Source organism: Castor canadensis, chromosome 6 (genome assembly GCF_047511655.1).
Source record: "Castor canadensis chromosome 6, mCasCan1.hap1v2, whole genome shotgun sequence".
NCBI classification, from domain to species: Eukaryota; Metazoa; Chordata; class Mammalia; order Rodentia; family Castoridae; genus Castor; species Castor canadensis.
The window spans coordinates 387,338-403,712 of record NC_133391.1 but is presented as its reverse complement, the minus strand read 5'-3'; the positions used below and the strand labels follow the sequence as shown (position 1 = coordinate 403,712).

At 53.9% G+C, this 16,375-nt stretch overlaps 1 protein-coding gene across 1 annotated transcript in view; it reads left to right on the top strand.

Moving 5' to 3' along the window:
- Prkar1b (protein kinase cAMP-dependent type I regulatory subunit beta) overlaps positions 1 to 16,375 on the top strand; it is a 102,173-nt gene that overhangs the window by 52,238 nt on the left and 33,560 nt on the right. Inside the window, 2 exon segments of the mRNA XM_074075374.1 lie at positions 14,373 to 14,434; positions 15,400 to 15,446. Coding sequence (XP_073931475.1) covers positions 14,373 to 14,434; positions 15,400 to 15,446 — 109 coding nt within the window.

Here is a 16,375-nt window from a genome sequence, read left to right as displayed (position 1 = left end):
CTGTTGACAGGGGAGGGAGTTGCTGCAGCAGGAGCCGTTCTGTCTGGGGCAGGAGGACCCCAGTCAGGGTCCCCAAGGTGACCAACACCAGTGAGTACCATATCCATGTGGGGCTGGGGACACAGTGAGGGCCACAGTGGGTGGGGACACGGCACTGTGCTCACTGCCTTGCTGGCACCTGTGTCCATGCTCACGGAGGCTCAGTGGTCAAGTGATTTGCTGGTCACCTGGCCATGAAAGGATGCGTGTGGAGTCCACCTCCTGTCCCCAGAGCCCTGTGACCTCCTTGCCCTTCTGCACTGGCTCCAAGACCCCGAGGTCCCCATCTCTCCCGTTCCTTCCTTCGCCTGCTGACCAGCCTGCAGGAGGACGTGTCTGAAGCTGTCCACTGGGATAAAGTGGACACCGCCGAGCCTCGGGCTCCAGGCCTGGGAACCTGAAAGGGATTCCCAGCTCTGTCCTCTACGGGTGGCTATGGGGTCCTTGTGGGGACAGCCTCCGATCTGCGTGGTGGGCCAGCATTGCTGTCCAGGCTCCTGTCTGTCCTCCTGGAGGCCGAGGCCTGTCCTACTGCCCACCTGCCGTCTGGGTCTCAGAGGACATCAGGGCCAGAGTCCTCAGCTTTTCTTTGAGGGGGACGCCAGGTGGGGCTGGACCAGCTTGGCTGCCCCCGGCCTGGGCATTGGGCCCAGGTGACCAGGTTTCCAGAAAAGCTAAAAGTTCAGATTTTTTTTGGTGAACTCTCTTACTTTGTTTCCTTTGGAATTTATTTTTTTAACTTTTCCCTCCCTCCTTTCCTTCCTCCCTTCCACTGAACCCAGGGCCTCACATGTCATAGACAAGGACTGTCACCCCTGAGCCCTGTCTCCAGCCCTGAATTTTTATTTTTCTGGGTGAGTAAAATAGACGTGTACAAACTCCTCACTGGACTCACCAGGTGACATTTGGTGATTTTTGTTTTGTTTTGTTTTTGTTTTTGGAGACAGGGTCTTGCTATGTGGCCCAGGCTGTCCTTGAACTCACGACCCTCCTGCCGCAGCCTCCGAGAGCTGGGATTACAGGCGTACACCACCGTGCCCCGCTTGGCAGTGTAGTTCTGTTGTATTTATCGTTGCTGTAACTCGGTACTGAGGGTTCACTGAGTGTGTTGGGGACACTGAGAGTCCCCCTTCTCTCTGCCCCAAATTCCTGAATTCCTCACCACATCTCTGAGACCAGACAGGTCACATGCAGAGTCTTACCTGTGCACGGTGCTCTGAGCTGATTCATCATCGCCCAGGGTCAAATTCTGTCCCAACTCCTGAAGGACCCAGAGCGGGGGTTGGTCACCCTGGAGCTGCCGTACTCGGTGTGACGGGGTGTCGTGCTCCTCAGTGCGCAGAGCTTTGCATCTGCGTGGTCAGACACCTTGAGAGCCTGCAGGGCCCCAGAGTTGAGCGTCCCTCCCTGCCCATGGCTCCCCTGCCCCAGAGGGAGGGCCGCAGCCGGCCGCTGGGAGTGGGGATGTGGCTGGAGTCCGGCTGCAGCTGTAGCTCAGGAAACACGTGGATAACAGGCCTGTGACAGGAGGGGGCGCCGTTGGGGTCACGCGTCGGGTGGACGGAGGTGCCAGACCAGGGCGGGATGGGTCACATGCTTGACCTCCCTCCTGAGCAGGCTGTCACTAGCTGTGGTTTATCCTTCCTGGTCCCCTGCAGATACCACACACACACGAATGCTTACATGCTTACATACACACGTGCAAAACCACAAGGCACACATGTCCCCCCACATGCACACACGGTTGCATATGTGCACACAAGGCTTGCACACACATGTGCATGCATGCACAGGCTCCTACACACACTGTCACACACGTGCATACACTCACGCACATGTGCTTTTGGGTACCCGTACGTTTGCATAGGCTTGCATGCACACACCTGGCTGCACAGGTGTACAAATGCACACACATGTACACAGGTGTGCACATAGAGACTCACACACACAACGCCCCTGCTCTGTGTCGCCCTGTCACACTTCTAGTAGAAACTGGACCTACTTCGGGGTGGGGGGGTGACCCCATGGTCCCACTCTGCTCCCCCATGCTCTGTGGGGTGAGAACTCCCGGGTAGACTAGACATTCACAGAAGGAATGGGATTGGCCCCCGGCTCCTGGGGCTTGGAACTGTTACGCTTTGTCAGAAAGGGAGGGACACGGCAGCGAGAGGAGACAGAAAACACGGAGGAGGTCGGGGAGAAGGCAGTGGGCTCCAGCTTGGCCCGGAAAAACTTAACCAGGGCTGGGAGAATGGGGTCGACCCCTGTCCTGCTCCTCACACGACATCAACCCTGGATGGCCTGAAGACCTCCTGTCCCTCAAGTCTAGGTGTCAGGTTCATCCATCCGGTCTTTTCTGCACACAGAGCCGGGTTCCCTTCCTCCCTTCCTCTCTTCCTCGCTCTTTTTGGGGGCAGCTTTGGGGTTTGAACTCGGGACCTCACACTTGCTAGGTAAGCTCTGTCACTTGACCCACTCTGCCAGCTGTTTTTGCTTTAGTCATTTTTCACAAGGGTCTCACGTGTTAGCCTCAATTGGCCTGGATCACAGTCCTCCTACCTCTGCATCCCATGTAGCTGGGATTACAGGTATTGCCACCATGCCCAGCTTTTCCTGCGTGAGATAGAGTCTCGGTTATTATTTTTTTGCCCAGGCTGGCCTTGAACCATGACATTCCTGATCTGTGCCTCTTGAGTGGCTGGGATTACAGGTGTGAGCCACCACACCCAGCTCTGTCTTCCTATGAGTTCACATTGGTACTTCCTGTTCAAACTTAGAGCTACAAAATGCTCCGTTTCACCATAACCTGGTGTCTTTATCGCTGTTCTCGAGGTTGAAAATCTCAGTTCTCGATGAGTCTGAGCAAAAACAATAACCATGACTGCCCCCTTCCACCAAATGATTTTTTTTATCTTGCAGTACTGGGATTTGAACTCAGGGCCTACACCTTGAGCCACTCCACCAGCCCTATTTTGTGATGGTTTTTTTTTTTTGAGATAGGGTCTTGCAAACTATTTGCCTGAGTTGGCTTTGAACCGTGATCCTCCTGATCTCTGCCTCCTGAGTGGTTGGGATTACAGGCGTGAGCCATGGCACCTGGCCCACCAAATGATTTCTGAAAAATAGTTGCAGATTTCCTCCTGGCAACTTTGTCTTTGTACCAAAGCCTCATGGCGTCGTCCTGTCTGTGAGGCCACACTGGTAGCTGGAGACACATTTAAATTCAGCTGTTGCTTTGAACATTTGATTTGTGTTACCTTTTAAATCTAAATGTTTTTATAATTTCACAAAATATTAGCATGGCTCCAAAGCCGTGTCCGAAAACCTAGCTGTCTTTTTTTTTTATTTATTTATTTATTTTTTTTCATTTTTCTTTTATTATTCATATGTGCATACAAGGCTTGGTTTATTTCTCCCCCTGCCCCCACCCCCTCCCTTACCACCCACTCCACCCCCTCCCGCTCCCCCCCTCAATACCCAGCAGAAACTATTTTGCCCTTATCTCTAATTTTGTTGTAGAGAGAGTATAAGCAATAATAGGAAGGAACAAGGGTTTTTGCTGGTTGAGATAAGGATAGCTATACAGGGCATTGACTCACATTGATTTCCTGTGCGTGGGTGTTACCTTCTAGGTTAATTCTTTTTAATCTAACCTTTTCTCTAGTTCCTGGTCCTCTTCTCCTATTGGCCTCAGTTGCTTTAAGGTATCTGCTTTAGTTTCTCTGCGTTAAGGGCAACAAATGCTAGCTAGTTTTTTAGGTGTCTTACCTATCCTCACCCCTCCCTTGTGTGCTCTCGCTTTTATCATGTGCTCATAGTCTAATCCCCTTGTTGTGTTTGCCCTTGATCTAATGTCCACATATGAGGGAGAACATACGATTTTTGGTCTTTTGAGCCAGGCTAACCTCACTCAGAATGATGTTCTCCAATTCCATCCATTTACCAGCGAATGATAACATTTCGTTCTTCTTCATGGCTGCATAAAATTCCATTGTGTATAGATACCACATTTTCTTAATCCATTCGTCAGTGGTGGGGCATCTTGGCTGTTTCCATAACTTGGCTATTGTGAATAGTGCCGCAATAAACATGGGTGTGCAGGTGCCTCTGGAGTAACAGTCTTTTGGGTATATCCCCAAGAGTAAAACCTAGCTGTCTTGAGTCACACGTCCCTTCCTGACCGGTCGTTTCCTCTCAGGCTCTGTGATGCGTGGTTTAAATGAGGAAACGACCCTACAGATTCATATCCCTCCTGCCTTTCTCACACTTTTGACACCCTTCCCTCTTTTTTTTTTTAACCCTTGGTGGTTCTGGGGTTTGAACTCAGGGTCTCGTGCTTGTTAGGCACGCACTCTAACACTTGAGCCCTTTTTTGTGATGGGTGTTTTGAGCTAGAGTCTTGAGAACTATTTGCCTGGGCTGGCTTTGAACCGTGATCCTCCTGATCACTGCCTCCTAAGTGGCTGGCATTACAGGTGTGAGCTGCTGTGCCCGGCTTTGTGTACCTTTTATTTCCTTTCCTGTTTTATTGCTTTAGCAGGAGCTTCCAGGGCAGTGGAGGCAGCTGTGAATAGCCCTCACTGCTGGGTATAATGCTCCCCTATAATCTCATTTTGTTGAACGTTTTTTAAATCACAAATGTGGGTGTTGATTTTTGTCGAATGCTTTTCTGCCTGGGCTGCTGTGGCTCCCCCTCCCATCCCCAAGCCTGTTGCTACAATGTGATCACCTCACAGAAAGGAATTATATGTGCAGTGGTCACACGATTTGGTGTTTGAAATGATGTTAGCGGTCCTGCACGCCAAGAATGCATCCCACTTGCCCCTGCCATACTGGGGGTCAAGCCCCGGGCTTTGCATCCTAGATGAGGGCTCTGCCCATGAGCAGCCCTTGTCGTCCTCTCTGCCCAGTGTAGGCTGTTTGTGGGTTCTCTTCACTGTGGGGTTCACCATCGTGTGTTGAGGGGTTTGCATCTGCGTGAGAGGGAGGTGTTCTTAGTTTTCCTCCTCCCGGCATCTGTGTCTGGTTCTGGACTTGGTGCTGTCTGCAGGAGATTGTGGGGAACTGGGATTTTTCCTAAATGTCCTCAAGCATCCACCGCGAGCCCATCTGGGCTCGGCAATTTTTGTTTCAGAAGGTTAATGACTATTGATTGACTTTCTTTAAAACATACCGGCCTGTTGTCTGTTTCTGCATGGAAGATTGCACATCAGGGACTCGGTCCATTTCGTACCTAAGTCACCGAATGTGGGGTCACTGCTGGAGCGGCTGCGGTCTGCAGCGACGTCCACTCTCTTCTGATGTTAGAAACGTGTCTTTCCCTGTTTTGCTTGGTTAGCGTGGCTAGAGATTTTACATTTTCTGCTCCTTACCAAACCCAGCTGCAGAACCTTGTCCCCCAGAACGGGAAGGTGGCGGGGAGGGAGGGTCTGGTGTGGGGGAGACAGAGAGGCAGCTTCGTGGAGGAAGCAGACAGACGGACAGCTTAGTCCTTCCCACTGTAGGAAGTGGGGTACAGCCAAGGCTCACCCTTCCTCAGAGCAAGTCAGGGGGCTGGTGTGGGACTCCAGCTGGAGGTGATGGCGTCCTAGCGATGGCCTAGACCTGTGGGGTATGCATGGAGACTTGTCCCGGAGGGTCAGTCAAGATGGAGCCCCGATGGCAGCTGCCTGCTATGGACCCGGGTTCCAGCTCCCTGACTTGCTCTATGATCCCCTCTTTCCCTTCCTTCTCCCTCCTTCCTGTCCCGTTCCCTTTCTTTCTTGGTGGCACTGGGATTTGAACTCAGGGCCTCGCACTTGCTAGGCAGGACTCTACCACTTGAGCCACTCCACCATGACAATTTCCTGTTCGTAAGTTTTATTCTTTCTCTCAGCTGCTTTGGGTTCGGTTTTCTCGCCTCCTCCTCCTTCCTTGACTTGGGTATTGCACCCCTCGACCACGGAGTCACCTCAGCCCTTGACTTGCCCTTCCTCGGGGGTTTCCCAGGATGGAAATGGCCATCCCTGATCTTGTGTCTCTTTTCCCGCTAAGGCCAGACGTTCCTGCACCTTGGCAAAGCGGTCTTCATTTTCCTTGAATCACTGTTTTTGAGGTTCTCTGGAACCTTCCTCTCTGACCCGCGTGTTACTTACAAATACCTACTTAGTGTCGCAGACTTGGGGTTTTCCAGGCTGTGTTTCCAGTGCTGGTTCCGACTGTAATTCCACCGTGACCCCACAGCACACCTTGTGGGATGTGTATGCATTTTAAATATTTGCTCAGGTGTGTTTTATGGCCCGGGATGTGGCCTGTTTTGGTGGATGTTTATGGGCGTTGGAGAAGGGGTGTTTTCCTGTTGTTTGATGAAGTGTCCCATAAATGTGCATTACACCGGTTAATGGACACCACCCTCAGGTGCCCCGTGTCCTTCCTAACCTGCCCGCCAGACCTGCCGTTATGCTGACCGGCAGGCAGGTGCCGACCTCAACTGCGGCGCAGTTCCTCCTTGCGGTTCTTCAGATTTTACATTGTAATTCTTCACCCCCCCCCCTTTTTTTGCAGTACTGGGATTTGAACTCAGGGCTTCTCACTTGCTAGGTAGGCGCTCTACTGCTGGAGCCACACCTCCAGCCCTTTTTGCGCTGATTATTTTGGAGGTAGAGTCTCACTTTTTTGCCCAGGCCGGTGTGGACAGTGCTCCTTCTATTTATGCTTCCTACGTAGCTGGGATGACAGGCGTGCACCACCACACCCAGCTTTTTATTGGTGAAGATGGGGTCTTGAGAACATTTTGCTTAGGTTGGCCTCAAACCTTGATCCTCCGAGTTGCTGCCTCCAAGTAGCTAGGATTACAAATGGGAGCCACTGCACCTGGCCACACAGCCCCACCTCTAAGTAGTATTGGGAACCATGCCTTCAACCCATGAGCCCTTTTTTAGGGGACAATTTGTATTTTGACCAAATTTCCATGACTCCAAGCAGTGCTACGATGCCCAGCCTGGCAGCCCCCCATTTCCATGAGGAGTTGTTGAGGGCGGGTCCATTCTAGCAGAAAATGTCATTGTCACCAGCCTCAGCCTGCACGTGGAGATGCAGGGGGTTGTGTGGGCCCTATGGATGCTGTGAGCGTCTGGGCCGGCACCATGGCCACAGCTGCACACTGGTGCTTCTGGAAGCTGGCGCACGAGCCAGAGGCGCTTCCATCCTCTGCTGGCTTCCACCTCCAGGGCGTGGAGAGGACACCTGGCCTGTGCCTCCTTCCACGGACGCCGCCCTACCCTGGTCCGTTTTCGGGGACATCGCTGTCCTGAGCCAGGCAAGCATGGCCCCGGCCCCGTGTGCGGAGAAGCGAAGGGTTTGTGTCCGCCGCGCTCGCGCTCGGAGCTGCTGCCGGGCGGAGTCGCTGCTGCTTAGGCGCAGGCATCTGGAAATGCGCAGTCCGAGCCCCCGGTCCCTCGGGCTGGGACGGGCAGCACGGGACAGACAGACGGGTGCCCAGGCCGGCCGGGTAAACCACGCTGACCCGGGCCTGCACCGCGTCCAGCTGCCCCGCATGGCGGTCCTCGCGGGCTCCTCGCCCTGGGTGGAAGCGAGGACGGGGAGGAGGCGGCCGGTGTTCGGCTGGGTCGCTTTTATGCCCCCCTGACCTTGCAGGTGGGGACATTACGTCACCACCTGGCCCTCTCACCCGTGGGCCAGCGGGGCGCAGCCCAGCCCGGCCCTGAGCCCGCCGGCCTCCGCCGTGCCTGGTCCAAAACTGTGCAGAGAGAAAGCCTCGGCATGGGACGCGGGACGCACAAACCGACTGCTGTACAGCCGCTGTGCGCCTTCCCGTTCTCTGCGGAAAAGGTCACGCGCCTCGGCTTCACAGCCACAGAAATTCCTTCTCACGTGCGGAAAGCGGTCGCTGAGCGGGAGCTGCGCGGGGACTGCGTGGACGGCGTGCGGGCCCTGTCCGGCCTCCCCTGGGGGCGGGACAGGGCCGGGATGCGCTCTGATTGGCTGGCGGGCTCGCAGGCGCGCTCTAATTGGCTGGTGGGCTTGAGCTGTGCTCTGATTGGCCAGCGGGCTCCTCCTGGGCCGCAGGGCGCAGACGTAGCGGGGACGGGAAGTCTCCGGCGGCCTCCCATGCTGTGGGATCGGGAGCGAAGCGCAGAGAGGGGTCAAGGGCTGACCTGTGTCGCCGCCGGCGTCCCCACCTGCTCTGGGGGACCCAGTCTCTCATTAGGGGTGAGCTTCGGTCCCTCCATGCAAATTTAGATACCAGGGGCGCCAAAAGAAAGCCTGTGCCCGGGACATGGCCGCCCCTCGTGACGTGGTGTGACGTAATGCGCGTGACGTAATGCGCCCGGTCACCGCTGAACCGGCCTCCGTGGACCCAGAGCTCGGGAGGGATCAGGGTTCTACAGACTGGAGGGTGGGAGGTGGGGGGGCTGGATTCTTGCTTTGTGAACCCCAAACCCCGCATTCCATTCTCTTTCAAAGACAAGGCCCAAATTTGGAGTTTCAGGAATGCTCTTTTTTTTTTTTGATGGGACTGGGATTTGAACTCAGGGCTTCACACTTCCAAAGCAGGCACTCTGTGTTTTGAGCCACAGCTCCAGTCCATGAGCTCTGGTTATTTTGGAGATGGGGGTCTCTAGAGCTGTTTGCCCAGGCTGGCCTTGAACCTGGATCCTCCTGATCTCGGCCTCCGAAGTGGCTGGGGTTACAGGTGTGAGCTGCAGTGCCCTGCTTATTCTCAGTTTTTAAATGTCAGGAGTAAGGTTTGAAAGTGGCACCCACGTTGGCCTATGGAGGACAGAAAACTTGAAGTGTGCTGAAATGTCACCAGACTGTCCTCCTGAGGACACCTGCGTCCTGAGGCTGGCAGACTTCAAGGAACTTTGACAAGTTGTCAGAGAAAACAGAAACCAAGAGAGAGCCACCAGCTCAGGGTGGGAGGTCAGTGGTGTCCAGATCCCAAAGCCCTGTAAGGTCAGTCCAAGCAAAGAAAAGTACATGTCACCATGAACATAGACACAAAAGTCCTGAACAGCCAGAGAAACCCAGCAGTGTGTCTGTCACCCCAACTACTCAGTCGTGGTCCAGGCTGGCCTGCACAAAAATGGAGACAATATCTCAAGAAGAAGCAATGCAGGACTGCAAGGAGCACCTACTTTACAAGTGCAAAGCCCTGAGTTCAAACCCCAATGCCCCCCGCCACAAAAAAAAGTCAGGCTGTGATCAAGAAGGGTTTATTCAGAGTTGAGGGACAGTTCAACCCCAGAATGCGTCATCTGTGTAAATCACCATCTTTGGAGATGGGGGAGAAAGTCATATGGTCCAGGCTGGTCTTGCACTCTAGACCCTCCTGCCTCCTCTGAGTGCCAGGATTGCAGGCATGCCCCACCATGCCCGACACTCACAGAGATGTTGAAAAAGAACTTGACAAGCTGGGTGCCAATGGCTCTCACCTGCAATCCCAGCTACTCAGGAGGCAGAGATCAGGAGGATCGAGGTTCAAAGTCAGCCTCAAGCAAATAGTTCACAAGACCCCATCTCAAAAAAATCTAAAACACAGAAAAAGGGCTGGTGGAGTGGCTCAAGGTGTAGGCCCTGAGTCCAAGCCCCAGTGCCGCCAAAAAAATAAAATGACCTAGAAATGAACGTGTAAGTGATTATGTGGTGGGAGGCAGAAGGCAGCTGCTGTGGACTGATCTCACCCCAATGCCCCCAAATTTCACATATTGAAGCCCCCCCCTTCTTCTGGGGAGGCCATGAGGTGGAGCCCCCAACGGGGTTCCCGTGCCCTTATACAGGGACACAGGGACCACACAAGTGCCCTGCCATGGCGAGACAGGGCCACCACAGCCCAGAAATGCGTGTGATCTCGGACCCCGGCTTCCAGGACTATTGTTGGAGCCACCTGGCTGTGGCGTTTTATCATGGTGGCCGGGTTGACGGACACAGAAGTGTAGGGTGACTTGGTTGTGGAGGGACAATTTCCTAATCAACCCACAGGACACGAACCCCAGAGCAGGAAAGAGGCCATATTGAATGAAAGGTGTCTGTCCAAGCAAGGCTATGGTGGAAAAAACTGGCAGGAGACTCTGTGAGTGACATCCAATAAGGAATTCTTGTAAGTCAACAGGAAAAAAAAAAAAAGACAGCCCACTATCAAGGGACAAAGAGCAGGAAGGCCGCAGGACGGATCCCTGCAGAGAAATCCAGACCTGAGGGACACGAAGTGAAAACACAGCAGAAGCCGGTGTGTCACCCCAACCCAGCAGGTGCAGGGGACACAGCCAGGGACCTGCCATCGTGCAACACAAGTCCTCGCAGATGCACCCCTCTAAAAATCCTGCATGGAGAGAAATTTACAATGAAAGGAGACACGGTGCGAACAGGGCCGGGGGAGGCAGAGGAGTAAGTGTGTAAGTAAAACAAGAATGGCCTTGAGCACCGTGAGCTGGGCCACATTTGCACCTGAGGTGCTGTAGGGGACATCCCGCTAAACTCGTGTGTGACTCTGTGGGGACCTTGTGACCCAGTGCAAGAGCTGCCCCGTGTCCAGGCGGTGGCCCTGTCCCTGCACACCTTGCAGTAGTCCCCTGTGGTCTGTAGTTGATGGAGAGTTCTGTACAGGCAGAATCTGACCTTTCTGGCCATTGGAGTATCTGGAACCTCATCCTGCTGGTGACAGTCGTTGGTGGGGTGATGGACCCGACACACACCAGAGATCTGAATTCCTGTCCTGTCCAGGGAGGGGCTGAGCTGCCATGGACATGGTCCCTGGTGCGCCCATGAGACAGGTGGAACCCCCAGGGGCTCTCGGGTGGTCAAGTGTCAACTCTTAGTGTCCTGTTCTCAGCCTCGGTTTCCCCATGGTGAAGTGGGAGCAGTGCTGGGGCCCCGAGGGTGAGGGTGAGTGAATTAAAGGGGCAGACACAGTGCGTGGACGTTCAGGGCACCTTTTGTCCAAAGACCACCCCTACTTCTTAGCCAGAGCCATGCCATTGGGGAAGGCCACTGGCTGTGTGTTTTGTTCATGGACAGATGTGACCAACTGAGATCACGACAGCAAAGCCTCTCAGGTTTCAGGAGGAACTGAGTCCCCCCTGTGCCCAGCCCTGACCCCAGGCTGACACATTCACTATCCTTGGGCCTGTGGACGTGTGTACCGCTGCCCTTGGCTCTCCAATGGCTTGGTCAATTCCCCTCCTGACGTCCTGTGGGGACCTCACACCTCGACACCCCCATCCCAGTGTTGAGAAAGGCCACAGATGGCTGGGCTGGGTCCCCCCAGGTGGGGGCACTTTGGGAATGGACTCTCAGGTGGGGATCCCTGTGTCCATCCTGACCTGCAGTTTCAGGGCCCGGGTCCCCGAGTGTCCAGGAGTAGGAAGTGACCATCTCTAAGATGTCATGGCTGTCTGACCTGTGAGCCCCTTACTGGGGGGAGCAGGAAGTCTGTTGAAGATGGCCGAGTTTGCCAAATTGCTCACTTCGAGCGATTCTTAGGCAAGATGGTTTAGCATATGTGATTTTTGGAGGTGCACGTGGCAGGCACTCCCACTCGTTTGGAATTGTGTCTGGCTGTGAATAAGCTGCTGGTTTTGATCCCACACGCGTAAGTTAAGAGTTTGGAGTCTGTACCACACTGAGATCAGCATGTTTTAACATTTTAAAGTCTAGGTTTTGCTTTTTTTTTTTTTGGAGAATTGAGAAATGTTAAGTGTCTCAATTCTGTGCTAATGACACATCACAGAAAGAGAAACAGGGCTGGGCACGGTGGCTCACGCCTGTAATCCCAGCTACTTGGGAAGTGGAGATGGGGGGATTGTGGTTTGAGGTCAGCCTGGGCAAAAAGTTAGTGAGACCCCATCTTAACAAATACAAGTGGGGTCTGGAGAATGGAGTGCTGCAGTTCTGATCTTGCAGGGACGGGGTGTGGATGGAACAAGATGTGGATGATGGCTCTCAGGGCAGTGCCTGGCCCTGGGTGGCCTTGGGTGGTGGGAGTGATGTATTTGCTTCCCCTGCTGCACCCCAGGCCCAGCGAAGCCCGCCGTGCACATGCGCTAAGCCCGCGTTGCTGATGGAGGGGGTGGGAAGGTTGGGGACCCGAGTGTGACACCAGTTGCTAGTGAGTGCTTTGATGACAAGGGCTAAAATTCCCCATTTGGGGGTGGGAGGGTCCACATCCCCCAGAAAAAGTATTTCAGGCTCAGGTACGAGAAGCACAAGTGAGCGAGGTGCGGAGATGCACCCAGCTCTGGGGAGGGAGGCAGAGACGGGAGGATTGAAGCTTGAGGCTGGCCCTGGGTAAACACTTGAGACTCTATCCGAAAAATAACCAGAGCAAAAAGGGCTGCGGTGTGGCGCAAATGGTTGAGCACCTGCCTAGCAAGTGCAAGGCCCTGAGTTCAAATCCCAGTTCAGCCAGAAAAAGAAGTGGAAGAAAGCCCCGCACAGCGGGAGCGGGCAAACAGATGGTTTCTTTGCCCGTGTCTCGGGAGCCGCGAGGAGCTGAGTGTTTTCAAGCGAGGGAGAGTGTGCAGTTGCTTCTCAGAACTCCTGCTCCTCTGAGAGCCCTGTTTTTGTGGTTTTGGAGCAGTGCAGTCGGATGTTTTGCAGATGTGACGGGGACACTGTGGCCAAGAAGCACCCTGCCAGGGGACGGCCGCCCAGCCACCTCGTCCTCCAAGAGAAAAACCAGAAAACCAAGTTAGCAGAACTCAAAAGACACATTTCTTAAAGACGGAAAGCAGCCAGTCTTTTTATGTGTTTTTGGTGGTGCTGGGGTTTGAACTCGGGGCCTTGCTAGAAAGATGCTCTGCCACTCACGCCGCCCCTCAGCCCTTTTGTTTGGTGGTTTGTCACGTTTCTGCCTGGTGCTCGGCTTGGATGGCCATCCTCTTACTTATGCAGCTGGGGTGACAGGCACGTCCCACCACACCTGGTTTGTTTAGTTGAGATGGGGTCTCACTAACTTTTTGCCTGGGCTGGCTTTAAATCTTGATCCTTTGGATCTCTGCCTCCCAAGTAGCTGGGATTACAGACGTGAGTCACCGGCACACTAGGCCAAGAAGCGTTTCTTAGAGAGAGAAAACGGCCAGTATTTTAAGAATTACTTATTTCCATTTTCTGGACTCTGGAATCAAGGCTGCAGGGCTTTCTGGATCTTTGATTTTGTGTTCACAATTCAGTCCACGTGTGCCTGCAAGGCTCAGCCTCCACTTCCCAGTCCTGCAAAGACTGCTAAGAATTTTTTTTTCTCTCTCTTTCCCTTCTTTCTTGTACTGGGATATGAACTTGGGGGCCTCAAGCTTGACCCCAGCTCCCTAGCCCTTTTGCTTTTGATAAAGTCTCCCATGCTAGTTTTCCCCCCTGGGCTGACCTCAAACTGCGATCCTCCGACCTCTGCCTCCTGAGTAGCTGGGATTACAGGTTGAGCCACTGCACCCGGCCAGAAACATTTTTGAAATCAGAGCAGGATGGCAGCCACCATTGCCGTTTCCTGGCACTTTCCACCCGGGGTCTCCGGCATCCCCGTCCTTTACACAAGGCTTCATGGCCTTGGGGAGCCACGCACCTGGGGACGGGCAGGTCTCTGAAGGTGGCTTTTGCATGTCTGTATTTTGGTGACGGTCCTGGCAAGATGAGGTGTCTGGGGATGAAGGGGGGGCTCTTTCTCTTTCCCAGGCTGATGGTGCCCGGCCCCCCTGGCATCTGTTAGTGTGGCCCACCATGGGCGCAGACCCTGCACCAGCCGCCCCGGCCTCTGAGTGCCATTGCTGAGCCCCCACGCAAGGCACCGGCTCCAAACACTTCTGCACTCAAGTCCAGGACACCCCTGTGACTGGAAGGGTTTTCTTCCCCCAAGAAAACAGTGCAGGAATGTGTCATCAAGCTTGGCTGTCACACGGCGGGACGCTGTGTTCACTGACACAGAAATGTCTGCTTGACTTCTGCTGTGCTAAGTGCAGCCCGAAACACTGTGTAGTGTGGCCACGTTTTTCTTTTTGGGGATTTGAACTCAGGGCTTCACACTTGCAAAGCAGGCACTTGAGCCACACCTCCAGTCCATTTGCTCTGGTTATTTTGGAGATGGGGGTCTCACGAACTATTTGCCTGGGCTGGCCTTGAACCACGATCCTCCTGATTTCAGCCTCCAATTTGCTGGGATTACAGTGAACACCACCGGCTCCTGACTGTAGTCTCATTTTTGTAAGGAGTCAATCAGCAAACCATGCATCCTGGAGATGGACCTGGAAAACTGTGGGGAGGGTTCCGAGTGAGCGGCTGTCTCTGGAGAGCAGGTTGCTGAGGTTTTAAGGTTTTTCTTTTTTGTGGATTTTATTTTTCAGTGATATATTTGACGCCATGTTCCCTGTCACTCATATCGCGGGAGAGACGGTCATACAACAAGGTACGTAATAGATGCTAGAGCCCACTGTCTCCATCTGTCCTCAAAATCCACAGCAGAACGTGAGGAACGAAGCAGACTCAGTTGACACCATACATTTCTGTACTATTATTTTATTATGATTTTGGCTGCACTAGGATTTGAACTCAGGACCTTGTGCTTGCTAGGCAGACGCTCTTCTGCTTGAGCCACTCCTCCAGCTCTTTTTGCTTTGGTTATTTTGGGGATGGGGTCTGGCCTTTTTGCCCAGAACCACAATTTTATTTTATGCTTCTTACTGTTGCTGGGTGACAGCTGTGCTCCACCATGCCTAGCTCTGTCTGTTGAGATGAGGTCTAGCAAACTTTATTTTTTGCCCAGGTTGGTCTAGAACTGTGATTCTCCCAAAATCTGCCTCTTGAGTAGCTGGGATTGTAGATGTGAGCCACCTGTGCCAGGCTCCATAATCCCCTGGTTATTTAAAAACAACAACAAAAAACCCAAGCAAAGTTAATGAGGCAATATCTCAAAAAACAAGCCAGGCATGGTGGTTCACGCCTGTAATCCAGCTACTCGGGAGGATCTCTGTCGGAGGCCAGGCCAGCCCCAGGCAAACATGGAGACCCTATTTGAAAAATCACTAAAGCAAAAAGGGCTGGGAATGTGACAGAGCACCTGCCTAGCAAGTGCAGGGCCTGGAGTTCAAATCCAAGTACTGCCAAAAAAAAAACCCCAAAACACCCCAAAGAATGACGAGGCTGGGCATGGTGGCTCACACCTGCAATCGCAGCACTCAGGTGGCAGAGACAGGAGGCTGGAGAGTTCCTGACCAGCCGGGCTGGACACTGAATGACACCGGGTGTGCTGGACCACGGCGCCAAGGTCTCTGGGAGGAAGCCAGTGGCGTAGCAGCTCGTGCGCGTGGACTCAGGTTGCTTTGCACGCATGTAACACACTGGCTGACGCGCTCTCTCTCTCTCTTGTTCCAGGAAATGAAGGAGATAATTTCTACGTCGTTGACCAAGGAGAAGTGGACGTAAGTCTCCCTTCTGACTTTGGTGGGGAATGGCTTCTCTTCCCTGCCTGGGTTTTACAGGGTCTCGGGGTCACTGGCACAGCCCTAACCGCTCTTGTCCTTCCGGGACCTGGTCCTAACGTCTTACTTCGTTCTTTGTAGGATTGGGGCGCAAACCCGCTACCACCCCAGCCCCGTTTCTAACATTTTACTCACAAACACGACTTTGCGTCTAAGAGATGACGTCATGCAATGTCAGGGACGGCGGGCAGGTGCCAGCAGTGGTCAGGTCCTCGGTTGGTGTCCACTCCGTGGGGGGTCAGTGGGGACCTGTTGACCTGTGTGGCCTCGAGCTGCCTTCAAACCAGCAGCTCTGGTCTTCAAACTGGGACACCTCGATCTTATGTTGGGGTTATTTTTTACGTGGATGGGGCGTCATGTCTGTGGCCTGTTGTCCCCAGATGCCCGAACTGCCCTGTGGCCTCTCATGGCATCTTTGTCACCGGGGGAGGGGGTGTGAAGAGCCCCCATTTTTTTGGAGCTGCCTATATTGTGTTAAAAGCACCCCCTTCTCTGGAGACCCCATCTCAGGTCCTCCCCTGCCACCTGCCTCCTCCTGCGTCCTTGGCCACCGCCAGTCCAGGTCCTAGAGACCTGGCTTGAAAGGTGGTGACATTCCCTCTCCAGGTCCCTGACCCGCGGGCAGCTAAGTCTTGTTTCTTGCTGAAGTCTCCCACGTTTGTCTCTCTGCATCAGGCCGGGTCCCCGCCGTGGTCCTCAGGGCAGGGTCTTGGTGACACAGGGCCTCCTTGCTTTGGGACACATCCATCCCTCTGCTCAGAGCACCCTGTGGCTCTCGGCAGCGTCACCTTGGGCGCCCACTTCTCCTTTTGGTATCCAGCGAAATGTCACTTCCTTATCCTGGGCGTCATCAGGGCAGCCGCCTCCTG